This window comes from Chaetura pelagica, unplaced genomic scaffold (assembly GCF_000747805.2).
Source record: "Chaetura pelagica isolate M959 unplaced genomic scaffold, ChaPel_1.0 scaffold28, whole genome shotgun sequence".
Lineage (NCBI taxonomy): Eukaryota > Metazoa > Chordata > Aves > Apodiformes > Apodidae > Chaetura > Chaetura pelagica.
In genome coordinates, this window is record NW_009954303.1 from 1,406,664 (window position 1) to 1,421,291 (window position 14,628).

Below are 14,628 nucleotides of genomic sequence, written 5' to 3' on the forward strand. Positions count from 1 at the left end.
GGCAGCCCCGCGGCGGGGGTGGGAGGGGGGGCTGCGCTGGATCCCGCGGTTCTGTGCGGGGGGGAAATCCCCCCCTCCCCTGCCTTCCCGGTGCGCGTTCGCCGGGCGGTGCCGGTGCAGGTGAGTAGGGGGCTCGGGAAGCTCCCGGGAATACCCGCTGTCCTGCTGGGCCAGAAGGTCGAGCATGGAGGGGTTTTCTCTTGGGGGCTGAGGGCTGGTGTTTGGGGAAGCGGGGTGTTAACAGCGCTGTGGTTTTTCTGATGATGGAAGGGGTTGGAGCGTCGCCCCGTGTCCTTGGCGCTGGGACGGAGCCGGCGTGCGTTGAGCAGCGGGGCTTTCCGCGCAGCGCTGCGCGGCTCGCGCTCCAAGGCGCTGCTCGCCTTTCCCGAGTCAAGCTGCCCGTCTAAAATTATCGTTCCCCACCTCCCCTTAAGGTGCATGGACCTATTGATCAGCCCTCCCCAATTATTATTTAGTGATAAATGTTGCTTTCTGTGCTTGGCTGTTTTTAAAGACTCCTGGTTATTTCCCTTATTGATAAATAAGTTCCATCTCCTTCCTGCCCGCCCCCCCCCCTCTTTTCTCCTCCCCCAGAATTAAATTCCTGAGCAACAGCAAAAGCTGATGTCAGTGCTTCAGCTTGCATTGGGGGAGCTCTGTGCACAGGTCAGTAATCTCCCGTTCCGTTGGAAGGCAGGATGCGGCGCGGTGCTGTTCTGTTAAGGACATTCGGATTTTTCTGGGCACAGACGCGTTTGTCCTTTGTATTGGGGCAGTTACCGGCAGCTCCCTGCTGGGAGCTGGGCACTGGATAAGCAGTGGGAAGGATCGTCCCCATCCCAAGCAGCTAGTGATGACAAATGTGTTGGAAACCGTTTGCTGGACGTTTTGGTCTCACTCTGATTTGGGGTGTAAAGGCAGACACCGTTTCCCAGGAGACAGTCGGGGTGCCCAGGAAACCCTGAGCAGGTAGTGCTGAGGCTTGTGCCTGGCAGTCCAGGGGCCATGTTCACCTTGAAAGCAGCTTGCCCGTGGAGCAGGGTTTAACGCTGGCGTGCATTGTCTCATCTTCCTCTGCTGAGGCAGAAGACTGGAGGCAGGGCTGCCTGCACGCCCCAAGGCGCTGCGGGGAGCTTTGTTTTCAGAGGACTCAATGCATGGGAATTGGTGCTTCTGGGTTTGGCCTCCCCTCAACCAGACGGGGTTTGCTGGCGCTGTTGGAGGGTGCCTGTGCCAGGAGGACTGTCTCTGAGGTTTGTTGGGGTTTTGGGGTCTGGCTGGGGGTTCCTGCTCTTGCTTTGGTTTTGCTTGTAGCAGTTCCCAAAATGAAGTAAGCTGCAGCACTGAGAACCCTCCTGGCCCTAGCTGGAGGTATTTGGGATTTTCAGATGCCTGCAGGTGCTTTGTCCCCAGTTTTGCCTGGCACAGCCATTCTGGCAGAGCCTGGATGCGTAGGACTGTCCGAGGGGCTGGGACCAGAGACGGCAGTTGAGTGCGTGAGCAGCAGATGGATGCCCAGACTCCTCTTTGCAGTGGCAGTGGGCAGAGATTCCTGCCCTCAGACCATCAGCAACACGCTTGAGCAGCATGAACCCGGGGCTTGAGGGTCTCGGAGCCAAGATGGCAGCATCTCGCACCAAAAGGCTTTTAACCCAATAGATTCGCCCCCCCACGGCTTTCTTTTGCTCCTGCCTTGAGGGAGAAGGGGAGGAAATCCTGCAAATAGCATTGCTGTTTAAAATTTAGCCTCAGCTATGGTTGGGAGAGCTGAGCAAAGTGGGCAGGGTCCTCAGGAGCATTCACTGGTGTCTCTGCGTGGAGATTGTTCTTTCAAACGCTGCACTGTGCAAAGCATATTTTTGCTTGGTGCCAGGCACCTTGCTGAGAAAGCTACTGAAGAGCATGCCTTTGGAGAGCTAAAGTTCACCTAAAATTAAATGCAATGCCACTATTACTACCAGAACACCCCTGAGGGCTGGGTGGGACTTTGCAGTTGTGTCTGTTCCACACTGCCAAATCGGGTGTGGGGAGGTGGGAGAAAACTAAAGTCTCCCCCTGCAGACACATCCTCCCCCCCCAAAAGAAAAAAACACAACAAAACAACCAAAACCTTTCCAAAGGCTGGAAACCCATTCTAGCTCTGGATTTCTGAACTTAATGAGTCAGAATATGAGTCTCCACTCCATCCCTACCACTTACTTCTGCACCAGCTACTGTAATCTACAGAAGAGGTAGGGTGTGTGTGTTATAGATGGTTTTCCTCTTAGGTTTTGCTTTGTTTCCTTTAAGTGAGTCTATTCTTAGGGGTCAGAGGTTAGTTTCTCTGGTGTGCAGCTCAGCTCCCAAAGCCTTGGGTGCAGGCAGGTGCAGAGCATGTTAACACAATCAGAGATGGAAGGAGGAAGAGGAGGTGCTCCAGTGCATGGCAGCCTTGATTTATGGTGCAGGCTCACAGGATGCTAGTACTAAAACAGCTCTGGCAAACTGAGCCTTCTAGGGAAGGAGGTGATATAGAGCCTGCACATGCTGACTCCTCTGCCTGGTAGGACAGCTGGGGGCTTGCAGTAGGAGAGTTTGTAGACCTTTCTGCCCTCCAACACAATTTTAATGGCAGTGATAAGGGGGAGATGGCTGTAGAAAAACCCGGGTGCTCTGGGTCCTCCAAGCACAGCCCCTGGGTCTCACCTACTCTCTTCCTGCTGTGCAGAGAAACTCCTGCAGCCAGAGTGGTAATGCTGTCATCCTGTGGGGAAAGCTTCAGCACTCCTCTGCATCCCCATGCCCTCTGGGTTTTAAAACCTGTTTTTCAAGCTTTGCATATCTTCTCTGAAGATACACCTGTCCTGCCTGATGCCAGGTGGGAAGGAGGCACTTGACGTAATTAAGGGCAAGCTTGGGAAAGGTAGGTGAGTGGCCTGGGAGCATTCATCAGATAAGAAGCTAAACAAGCTCTTTGATCAAGATTTTCTCAAGCTAGCTCAGGAGACCTGAGCATATTTCATTGCAGGGTTATAACACAGCCAGGGGAATGTGAGTGGGATAAAAATCTGACCATGCCAAGGTGCTCTGCCCTAATGGTATCAGGAGCTGCCCACAAAGCCAGGAAGAGCTTGTGGCTTGTTCAGAGGCAGTGCATGTACCCACAGGGATGGTGGGTGGTGTATTGCACCCTGGCAATGGCAGACTATTTGTCTGCTCCTCTAATGGAGAGGGAGACCATGGCATGTGGATGTGTCACAGCCCCATGGGAGAGATGCTCTGCTAGAAGTGGGCCACAGCTGTGACTGTGGTGGGACATAACAAGCTCTGGCAGCAACGGGTGCCTTGGTCACCCCTTCTCTTTAGGGTGAGTTAATGGAAAGGAAAAAAAGCTCTTACATCTTCTTTTTTTTTTTTTTCCCAAGAGCTCTTTGTAGGCTTTCCACCCAAGCCTTTGGGTCAGTCCTGTTTAAGGGGCTCCTTTGACTCTCAACTATCTCCACTTTGAGCAAGGAGAGTAAGATGAGGGGAGAGTCGTGTTAGGGGGCTGTGCCCAGCACAGAGCCCTGCCACAGACTGCTGTGGCTCCTGTAGGATAGCTGATTCCAGCTCTCTGCTATTTGGCTCTTCCTCTGAGGTTTTCTAGACTCAAGTGGACAAGGTAATCTAGGCTATTGTGCAGGGGGCTTCTTCCTGTGCTTTGCTCAGAGATTCTGAGGGGGGTTTTTTGTGTTGCTCTGGACCTCCAGTTTCCAACAGTGATAGGTAGTGCTTGTTTGCATTATGCCTTTAAAGAGCTGGTATTTCAAAAGATAGCTGCAGTGGTAACTCAGGCTGGGATCAGAAGAAAAGCTGGAGATGCTTACTGGAAACTGGTCCAGGACATGGAGAGTCTCCTAGTGCATACAGGGAGGAATAACAGCACAGAAATGGAGGCACTGTGTTGCATAAAGGTGAAAAAAGGGATGCTTGTACTGACTTGAATTAAGAGCATCCCAGCAACCTGTTTGGGGCTGAAAATCCTTCCTTGATTCCCTCTTTTTATCCTGCTCGTCTTATCCCTTTTTCCATGTTGTTTGCTGTGCATGGAAAGCCCTCACGGTTCCTGTTTGCCCACCTCAATGTGTGTGTGCATGACTTGTGTGCCTTCTTACAGCTTTTTGAAACCAAGCATTCAGATGTCTTTTGACAGAGACCTCTTATTTACCAGGAATTTCTCTAGAGCCCTCCAGGGTGCCCTTGCAATTTGCAAAAGAGGCTCTCTGTGTAGCATTTCTGCATGCTGAGTTTTGGTGAGCATAATTCCTGAGCCTACTGATGACTAGTAACATGTCATTTGGTGACCAGAAGGACAAGACAACCTGTTCTCGTGTTGACGTTAACTCTCCTTTAAGGGAGAGAGGGGTTGGACCAGATGAACTCCTGAGGTCTCTTCAAACCTAAATTATTCCATGACTATTCCGTAAACAACCCACCATCCTGCTTATCCCAGGCTTTTGCTAAATGCCTGTTATTAGGCAGCGATGGTGAGGGGACATGAAACGAGGTGGACCACTACTTTGATCCTGCATGGAGGTTTCAATGACAGCATGATCCTGGCATTCTCCCCTCCACAGCCCTGCTAATGGTGCTGTGTGTCTTTCCGGTTGGTCCCTGCCTTACTCATCCTGCACGTAGGTGCACACTGTGCCCACATCCACAGCTTTCCAGCCTGCCTCTTTGCTTCTTTTAACAGGCGATTCAGTTCTTAAAGGAGTGCTGCTGTCTAAAACTAGCACATGCAGCAGAAGCTGTGGTAGGAATTTCGGTTGGTTCCTTAGGTGATTGCAGGGTATCTTTCATCAAGCAAGTCAAGACCTTCCCACACATTAAACCTGCTGCTGCTTCAGCCGCACAGCTCCCATTGGTATCCAGCCCCTCTTGGGTAATCCTGGGCAATCTTTGCTGCAAACAAGGAGGGTCCATCTACAGCATCTAATTGTTTTTGTGTTGCCTCTAACGACCCTAATTTCCAAGCTTTTGATGGTGGCCTGGTCCTCCTTGAGCTGTAGCTTGAGTGGAGTTATTCATGCCATCTTCATCTGCCTTGGCCGGCAGCCCTTGATGGGGAGTGCATGGGCACAGCCTGAGCCTTGCTTGGCACTTGAGGCTGTGGAGTAGAGGGCTGGTGCAGAGAGGGTGCCAGCACTGCTGATTCGTGAGCTAGCCTGTGAAACACCATGGTAACTACATTGGTGATGGTCAGTGGACCATGCAGAGATGTCTCCACCAGTTTTCCTAGCTCAGTGGAGCTGAGAGCCAGAAGCTAAGTGAATCTGGAGCTCACCTAAACACCTTACCCACTGTTCACTGCAGTTTTAGCTCTTCTGATGGGAAGTCAGAAGGACATGGCAGGGTAGGAAGGTGACCCAGAGGGATGAGCCTCCAGCCAAAAGGGAGCCAAGGCTGTCTGAATTATTCTGTGGGGTGGTGAAAGGACAAAATGCCTCCCGCACACCGAGCGAAGTTGACTGCTGCAAAAAATCCAAATGCAAATCTCTGACTGGGCAGAATCACCCCAGACACATCCTTTTGTAAAGCACTTGCATTATACCATTAAAAATAGATTGGTGTGTTCTCTGCTTGTTTGCTGAATGCTGATGCCTCTAATTCTGCGTCATCCTCACAATCCCTTCTGCTTTGAGCTTGGCTGCCTCTTTGTCTGGCACCTGAGCAAGGTTCATTCAGCAGTAAGTGATAAAATGATAAGTGTGAGCTCTAGCAGGATGGGCAGGGAAGTGAGTAGACTGATCTTACTTTGCTGGGGGGTCAACATGCAGCCCTAAAGGAGCAGGGCTTGCTGTGATCACCCATGTTTTCTGTTGCATGATGCAGAAGCAGGGATGAGTGAGACCTGCTGGTGTGGAAACAAGTTGGAGGATGTTGAGGCTCTGGGTGGATGTCATGATGTATCTCTGGGGTTTTTTTTCAAACTGTGGTTAAAAAAAATACATCTATCATGCTTCAGTGTTTGTGTGGAGTTGGTGAGGGGAATATTGCTGTTTGATTCCCCGTGCATGAGTTAATCTGGAGTCCCACTCACAATAGCAGCAATGAAATGGGTTAAGAGAGAAGACCCATATTGCAAAATGATGCAATATCCAGTGTTCAGTGAAGGGGCTAGGCTGTAGGATTTCATAGATGAAGAGTTATGGCATCTGCCCAGCAAGCCATGGCTTGGTATGGTCAATGAGCATGTGCTTGTCTGGCATGGAGGTGGAGGATGGCCTGCAAAATACTTTGACCTCTGTCTTAACTCAGATAAACCAAACAAAACCACCTGGTAATGAATCTCAGCCCTCAAGGGAAAAGGAGAGTGGGGCAGAAACATCACCTTGGGCTTTGCCTCTCTTCTGTGTTTTTTCTAGATAAAAATAACCCCTTGAAACCTGAAGGTAGCACCTTGTCATTACTGGGGTCAGAGGCAGAGCCTGAGCTGACAACTCAAGTGCTAATTCATTCCAAACCTGTGAGCAATTTAGCTATTGTGTGCACATAGGAAACTTAACAAACCTTGAACCAGGTGAGAAAAGCCTTGCAAAGCCTATGTTGCTGCCCTGGGGCATGTCTCATCCCATGACAAAACAGCATAGCCCCTTGCATTTGAGTTGAATTCTGGGTCACCTAAGGAGGGCCAGAGTTTCTGCAGGCATAGAATACATAACTGTGGACATTGGCCTCTGCTGTCTGGAAACCTGTGCTAGGATTTGCACCTCAGGTTGCACTAGTTACTGTCAGAAACTGTGTAAAACCTGCCAGGAGGCAGTGACATGATTGCTCTTCAATGAGGCCAGGGGTCCTATTTGTCATTTAAATATGGGGTACTACTCACACTGCTGGGCAGGTGCCAGCAGGCTGCCCCTGTGTTTGCTAGGTGCTTGCTTCACCAGCCTTGGCCTCACCTGTGACTGTCCCTGGTGCTCTGCTGAGATGAACAAATTCATGTCACTTGGGATTGTCTTAAGAAGTGAAGTGTTTATGTATTTATCTGCAGCTTTGAGGACCCACAGATTAATACTGTGGTTTCTTTCACTTAGCATGTAGGTATTGTGGAAAATAGTACAGATATTCTGTCCTGGAGACCTTTTTTCCTGGAGACTGCAAATGCACCCAACAGGTATTTATGGTGTCTGGTGTCCTACAGAGATGAACCAGCCCTGTATGTAACTGCATACCTGTCTGGGTTGCTTCTGTCTGCTCTTGTTGTAAAAAGGCAAACAAGCTACTGGAGATCCCCAAAATAAGCCCGTTGGGCTCATGGGGTCATGCAGCAAATGATGGGGATATCAGTGCTCAGCAAGGGCTGTGTAACCTGTCCTCTGTGATGTGTGCCAAGCTGCTCAAAGCAGAAGGTGCCTTCAGCTCTGAGATGAGACCCTGGGCAGCTCTCAGACTGGCAAGGTGATGAAATGGGATAGCTTTAGAAAGCAGCATCCTGAGGAGCTCCAGCCTCAACATGGGTGAAGGCAGCGATTAAATGGCTGGCTGGTCATGGATAACACTTGGTCTTAGCTTTTGTAGGCTTCAAAATGAAAGCTTGTGTTTATACTAAATGGGAAAAAAAAATAAAAATGTTTAAAGCACAAGTCTAAGAGAAGGAGATACTGGCCTTGTAGTCTAGGCTCTGGCTAAATTCCCTTCCCTGCTGTCCTCACTGGCTTTTTCTGGCCCTATCTCTAGACTGACGACCACAACTGCAGTCAGCAGGTTTTCTGGGAATGGCCAGTGTGCAAATCCTTAAATGCACCTGGGTTGCTTTGGTAGAAGAAGGCTAGGAGACAATTGTGTTTGCAGTCACAGCCCATCCAAAGCTGCTGGCATAACATAACATCAGGTGTGGGGGCGTGAAGGACCACTTTGCTTGACTCAGTTGCAACCAGAGGAGCCAATCTGCTCTTAGGGCTGCTTGGGAAAGACTCACTTGCAGCTGGGTATGACTTGTTCCCTATCCTTTCATCCCTGTGTTCTTGTCTGTGGCTTGAGTGTGAGCAGCCCCTGTGCTGCCCCGTGCTGCCAGCTACGTACCCAAGGCTGACCAGCTCTGTGCCAGCACTGCCACGTGCCTCCACGCCACATCCCTTGGCCAGTGTGGATGCACCATCTGGCGTTTTGCTGAAGGACAATCCTGGTCCTTCATCCACATCCTCCTGTGGAAAACACCTTCTGGAGTGGGGGCTGTAGGTGCGGAGGGCAAATGGGAAGCACGGGGAGGCAGGCGGGTGCTGCTGGGCTGTGTGCAGCTCCTTGCAGGGCTCCCCACCATGCTGCTTCCAGCCTATGGGAATTGAAAGGAGACTGCGGCATAGAAAGGAGGAGGGGAAAAAAAAAAATCCTGAGATCAGCGAGCAGCTGGGTCTGAAACCCTGGAAAAGGTGCAGTGGCTGCTTCCTGGTGATGAGCTGTGGGAAGAAGGGGAGGCTGCCCTTTCCCCTCTTATTGAAGGGAAGACTGGAAGAGGGGCACCTCACCCCTGCATGGAGGAGGTGACCAGGATGTCTTGTCCCAGGGGGAGAATGTCTGTGGTATGTATGGAGCTGAGATACAGGGATCAGCATGCATGAGGCTGGGGAAAGGAGACCTCTGTCTGCCCTGGGAAAAACCCCTGTGGGGGGGTAGAGCAGGGCAGCAGGTTGCATTGCCATCTCCCCATCATCTTCATGCAGCTGGGACTAGGGAGATGTTGTTCCTCTCTGTCCTTGAGATTCACTGCAGAAAGGTGAGTGAGCAGACTTCGCATCTGGGTTAGTGGATGTGGTTAGTGGTGTTTCTCGTCTTCATTTTAAGGAGAAAAAGGGAAAAAAAAACACACTCCATTTTTCCATCATCACGCAGAGAAATCTTTTGTGCTGCTTTTTTAAAGGGACCTTGAGTAGCTGCTAAGAAATCATCAGCAGTTACATCACCTCCAAAGCTGCTACTGCAGGCACCTGACAGCTTTGTCCCATTGCCACCCTGCAGGATCATTAGTGCTCCAAATTCCTCGCCCTTGGAGAAAGCCTGCGTCTCTTGCTGGGAGGGAGAAGCCACTACGCAGTTTTTGATGCTGGGAGTGGCACAAGAAGATGAGTAGATGAGCTGAGGTTTACAGCAGAAGGGACAGAGCAGGGGGGCACATCCTGGAGTTTCCTAACCACATCTCATTTGCTAAACTCCAGCCCATGCAGGACCTAAGCATCGTTCAGGAGTGAGCTGAAGGTGCTGCAGCAGCATCGCCTCCGGCCGGAGACACAGCCGTTGCCTGGCAGCTGCAGGTTTCCAGGGAAACCAGAGGTGATAACTTGTTAATGAGCCCTGCGTCCCTGATTGCTGCTGCAAAATAATAATAATTAGTAATAGGCCCGTGATTTAGGAATTCCTCTAACAGTGTGAGCCTGCCAAGGGGAGTTCGCTAAGTGCTGAAGCACTTGAAAGAAATGAGGGGATGGGGAGGGAAAAAAAGGGTGGAGGACTTGGCAAAAGTGCCATGTTTTGCATCTTAATAAGTGTCTGGAAAACTGAGGGCCAGTGGGGTCCAGTCAGCATCCCAGTGTTAAGCCTGGGGCTGGTGACAAGGCTGACCTGGATGGATGAAGGAGTCCTGGCCAGGCAGCATTTTAGACACAGATATTTCTCCAGGTGAACTGCAGGAGAAAAAGCCAGATCACTTAGCTCAGTGCTGCTAGGTCCCTGGTGGAGACTGCAGTTCTTCAGTAATGGCTGCTTTTGTGGGTTACTGGAGACAAACAAGCAGATGTTGCTCTGTGGTGCTCTTACCTGTTGGTAAAATCAAGGTGGAGATGCCACCAGAAGAGCATACTCCTGGGATGAGCGTCACAGGGAGCATGTTGTAGACCCAATCTCACATGATGGAAACAGGTTCATCGGTCAGAGCTGCATCCTACACCAAAGCTGGCCTGCCTGAGGCAGTGAGCAGAGCAGCTCCTCAACTGGACAGTGTGTGGAGGGTAGAGCTTGCCAGGGCACAACCACAAGCTTGGCGCAAAGAGTGGACATGCTGGTTAGTGAGGTTTATGGTTGCTACAGAGACAAACTGGCCTTCCAGATGATGTCTCCAGTGCAAGAGAAAACAGATCTGTGCCCTTCCCATACCATGACTCTCATCTGTGGGCCTTGTGCAAGGCAAGCAGCCTCCACCTCAGTGACCTGTGTTGAGCCAGCACAGGGATGAATTCCTGTGGTCTGTCGTACCCCACAGACTCGGGCTGGGACGTGTTTTAGGATTTCTTGCTCTCTTGCCTGGTTTGACCAGAATACAGTTACAGCCTGGATGAACACTTATCCTTAGTCTGGCTTGCTGCTTGCATCTGTCACACTTGTGACTCGTGTGGCCAGGACCCTTCTCCTAACACACATGTCCATGAAGGTGGTGCTGGGGACAGTCCTGATGAGCAGGCAGTTGGCCTGTGTGTGAGCTCTGCCTGTCTTTCTGTCCCTTAGCTGAATGCTGGCTTCTCCTGCTTGACTGTCCCCATTCAGCTAAGCCTTGTGCCTGTCTCCTCATTACAGGCACTCCAGGGAGAGGTGGGATTAAAGGATTATGGTAATGTTCTTCAGGAACACTCAAGAAGATTAAGATGGCTTTAATAAACTGATAAGAGAAGGACACAGCTATGTTTTGGAAACCCTAATTTAGGTTTGAGGTTAACATTTTCCTCTGGTCTCCTGTCACCATGGTGAGAAGATCTCTTACTTCAACAGTGCTCCATGGCTGTGCCTGTTCCTTCAGTTTTCCTTTTGAACCATCTGAGCAGAAAGACACCTCTTCCTTCGCTGGTAGGTTTCCCAGGTACAGAGGCATTAGAGCTCCTTCTTCTTGGAGGCCATCTCATGCAGAGCCTGTGAGGTACTGTGAAGGTCTGATAGGCTCTCCTGGTACCTAGGGTACCTGTTAGCTGGGCATGAATCCACTATCCCTTAGTTTGACTTCAAAATGTCCTGTGGTTGCTGGCAGAGAAGTGGCTCATCTGTCTTTGACCTGCCTGTACATACTCTTAGAAGTCCTTGTAACTTGGGTCTAATGCCAAGGTTGCAGCTCCCTATGGCCATACTCAGTCATCTTTAACCCCCATAAAGGCTCCCAGAAAGAGGGGCAGAACAGACCAATTTTGGCCTGCCTTCCCACATATCTTTTGGGTGGAGCTGGGAGTGGCACCTGGCTGATGTGTCACATGTATCTGCCACCAGGCCCACCTGGGCTCATTGAAGCAAACACTGAGCTGAGAAACCTCCTCATCTGTCTTCTCCAATTTCTTCCACCCAAGCTCTTGGTTATCTGCCAGAACTTCACGCATGGAAGGCCTCTTCTGAACAGGTTTCTCTCAGAGCAGTTAGGCAGTCAAGGATCTGTTCTCTTTCTTACACCTCTCTCCGTGTGTCTGAGACCCCCAGAGTTTATGCCTTGCTCATTATCTGGAGAGTAGATACCGTGTTATCCTCAGAGGTGCTATGCGATGTGTGTCCCCCCCTTGGATCACTGCTTCCTTCCACTCCAGTCTTTCACTCCCATCCCTCTGCTGCTATATTATCCTCATCTGTATTGTCTGCCAACTGTCTCCATTCCCTTTTTATTTCTTAGCTGTAATTGGAAGAGCTGAGAAGAATTTGTAGCCTGGTGTCCTGATTGGGAAGGGAAGCAGAAAGTGATTTGGGGAGTGGGGCGTGAAAGGAAGAGGAAAGGGAAAAGCTGGCTAATTTGCATCCTTTCTGAGTGCCCTGGCTCTATAGCCAAGGTACAGCAGGGGGTCTTCTGGCAGGAGGGTAGCAACATAATGAGGTGTGTCATATCCCAGCAAGAGCCAGCCTCGCTCTCCCTCAGACCCCCTAATTAGAACTGTTTCAATTTTTAAGCCCCCCTGGAGGAGTGCTGGGGGGAGACGAGATGTGCAGCAGGGTTCCTGCAGCAGGGGGACTGTCAGCTGCCTGCTGAGGGGACAGCACTAATTGGAGTCACCACGAGGAGCCGCAGAGCTATGCAAGCTCGCTGTGGGGCCGGGAACAGAGATGCTGTAGTGTTGCAGAGCTGCCAAAATGCTTTGTGCCAGGACGAGCCATCACTTTAGGGGATTTCCACACACACCCCCCTCCCCATTTGAGTGAATGCATTGGCAGAAGCAACAAGGGTGTGATACAGGGACAAGGGGGGATTGGATATCCTATTGTGGCCTTGTATTGGGAGCTTGGATCTTGAGGCTGAAGCCTGGAACATCTATCGTCTGCTTTGAGAGGCAGGTCTGATAACCCAGAGAAGGTGAGGCTGTTAATGCTGGAGTCAGAGCCAGAGCAAACGCTGGAACCACCATCCTCATATTCTGTGGCTTTCCATCCTTTTTCTGCAATCTGACTGTGTCCTCCAGGCTTGGTGACTGGTAACTGAGGTCCCTGTCATTTTACCCAGTAGTATGTCCTACCCAGGCATCTTTTTGGTGTCTTGAGCTATTTGCATTTATCTTGGATAAAGATGACTCATAAGCCTTCTCTAGTCCACGGACCAAATCCTGGCCCTGCAGAAGTCAATGAAAATCTTTACACTGGCTTTTTCAGGCTTGGCATTCATAGTCCTCTTAATTCACATGCATTAAAGTTTCCATGCAACAGCTTGTGGGTTCTCTCTAAAACACCGTCTGGCAGGAACAAGAGGAGCCTGGTAATAGCCCAGTCTTATTTTCTGAATGACTGCAGTGGCATTAAAACCTAATGCCATTAAAACATGCCTGCAATGACATGTACCATTAAAACCTAAGAAGACGCCCTGAGCTGAATGCCCCTCAGCCTGCCTGTTACTTTTGCAGGCACCATGGGCTGGGTGTGGAGGAAGCTTGTCCTTCTGGTAGCACTTCAGAGAGCACTAGGCTCACCCCCTCCTCAGTTTCTAAGATAGAGTCCAGATATACACCCCTGTATACAAACCCCCCCTTGAAAGTCTGTGCAAGTTAAAAACTGGAAAGCAGTAGCCACTTTGGGACCTTCTTGGTCCAAGTATGGACTATCTTGGCCCCAGGTATGTCTGCCTGTCAAAGACAGGCAGTGCATCGAGGCTGGCCGGGTTGGCAAAAGGTGTCTGTGCAACAGGTGGCTCTGTAGATCCTCTGACCTGGAAGGCTCCTGAACAAGGTCTAAATGTGGTAAGAACTGTGAAGAAGGTGATTAGGGAAAGGGTATGCATGGCCTCTTCCTGTGCAAGTAGTAAAAGTCACCCAAAGGAGCCATTGGTTAGCAGACTTGGAGCAAACCAGGGAAAGGACTTCATCATAGCTGGCAAACCATTCCCCTCCCTGCCACTGGCCACTGTGCCTATTAAAAGCAGACATGGCTTCAAAAAGCAATTAGACAAATTAATGGAAGAAAGATTCACTGAGGGCTATTAAATACGAAGAGAAAACGTCTGGTTTGAGCAGTCTGGAGCCATAGATGCCAGTGAGCTCAGAGAATATACCTAGAAAGTGTGGCTTGTTGACTCTTACAAAGTTCCGAAGACATCTTCTGAAGCTCTTGGGGACTTGGCCAAAGATAAGCGTTGTGTCCTGCCCACCTGACTGGTTGTCTTCTCCTTTCCTGTCTTTTCAGGTTCAGCACAATGAGTTGGCATCGTGGGTATTAGCAGTGTGAGGAGACGAGGATAGGTGCTGCCCTGCTCACCCCTTACCCCTCGCTTGTTCCTCTTGGGGAGACAGGTGCTGGCATCCCTGCCCTTCTGCCCCTTGCCTCCCGCTTGCCTCGGAGGGGACAGGCCCGTTATGGCTGGGGATAGGTTCCCACGCAAGGTGATGGACCCGAAGAAGCTGGCCAGCCTCCTGAGGAACGGAGCAGAGGGCACGCTGGTCATCGACAGCCGCTCCTTCGTGGAGTACAACTCCTGGCACGTCCTTAGCTCTGTCAACATCTGCTGCTCCAAGCTCGTCAAGAGGAGGCTCCAGCAGGACAAGGTCTCCATCACAGAGCTCATCCAGCCTGCTTCCAAGATGAAGGTAGGGAATCTGGTCCTCACCTTTCCTGGTGCATGTTCACATCCTCTTCCTCAGCAGAAGGGGCAGGCTGGGGGTGGGATTCAGACTGGCCTATGGACTGTCTAAGCCTAGTATGTGCATTCTCCTCCACCACCCCTTGAGCCCACTATCTGCTGGCATTTCTCTGGCACCCTTCGTAGAGCTGGAGCACGAGTTCATGCAGCCACAGCACTGTTCTTGGCAACCTGTTTGTTGCCCCCACCGCAGTGATGCAGCTCCCTGCTCCAGGAGCCCTCCCCCGGCAAGTCAAACAAGTATATTAGCTGTAGGACTTGTCGTACGCCAGCAAACAACCCCCCCCAAAGCCTTCCTAGAGCTGTAAGCTTAATCCCCTGCTAAAAACTCTTCCCCTCCCCTCTGTCATCTCTAACTCCATTCAGGACATGTAATCCTCCTCCCCTGTGACGCCAGAAGCTCTTATCCGGTGTCACGGCATATTATCTCTCCCAGGCTCCTCTCTCTGTCGCTCCTGGTTAAATAATAGAGATGGCTCAGAGCCACGGAACTGGGCTGGAGCCCCGGCCGGGGCAGCTGGGGGGGCCCGGGGTGCGGTGTCCCGGCTCCTGCCGGGATGCCGGGATGCCGGGGTGCGGTGTCCCGGCTCCTG

At 51.0% G+C, this 14,628-nt stretch overlaps 1 protein-coding gene across 1 annotated transcript in view; it reads left to right on the forward strand.

Moving 5' to 3' along the window:
* The first annotated feature begins 13,751 nt into the window (after positions 1-13,751).
* DUSP8 (dual specificity phosphatase 8) overlaps positions 13,752-14,628 on the forward strand; it is a 32,825-nt gene continuing 31,948 nt past the window's right edge. The window contains exon 1 of the mRNA XM_010003905.1: positions 13,752-13,982. Coding sequence (XP_010002207.1) covers positions 13,752-13,982 — 231 coding nt within the window. The remainder of the gene's footprint in view (positions 13,983-14,628) is intronic.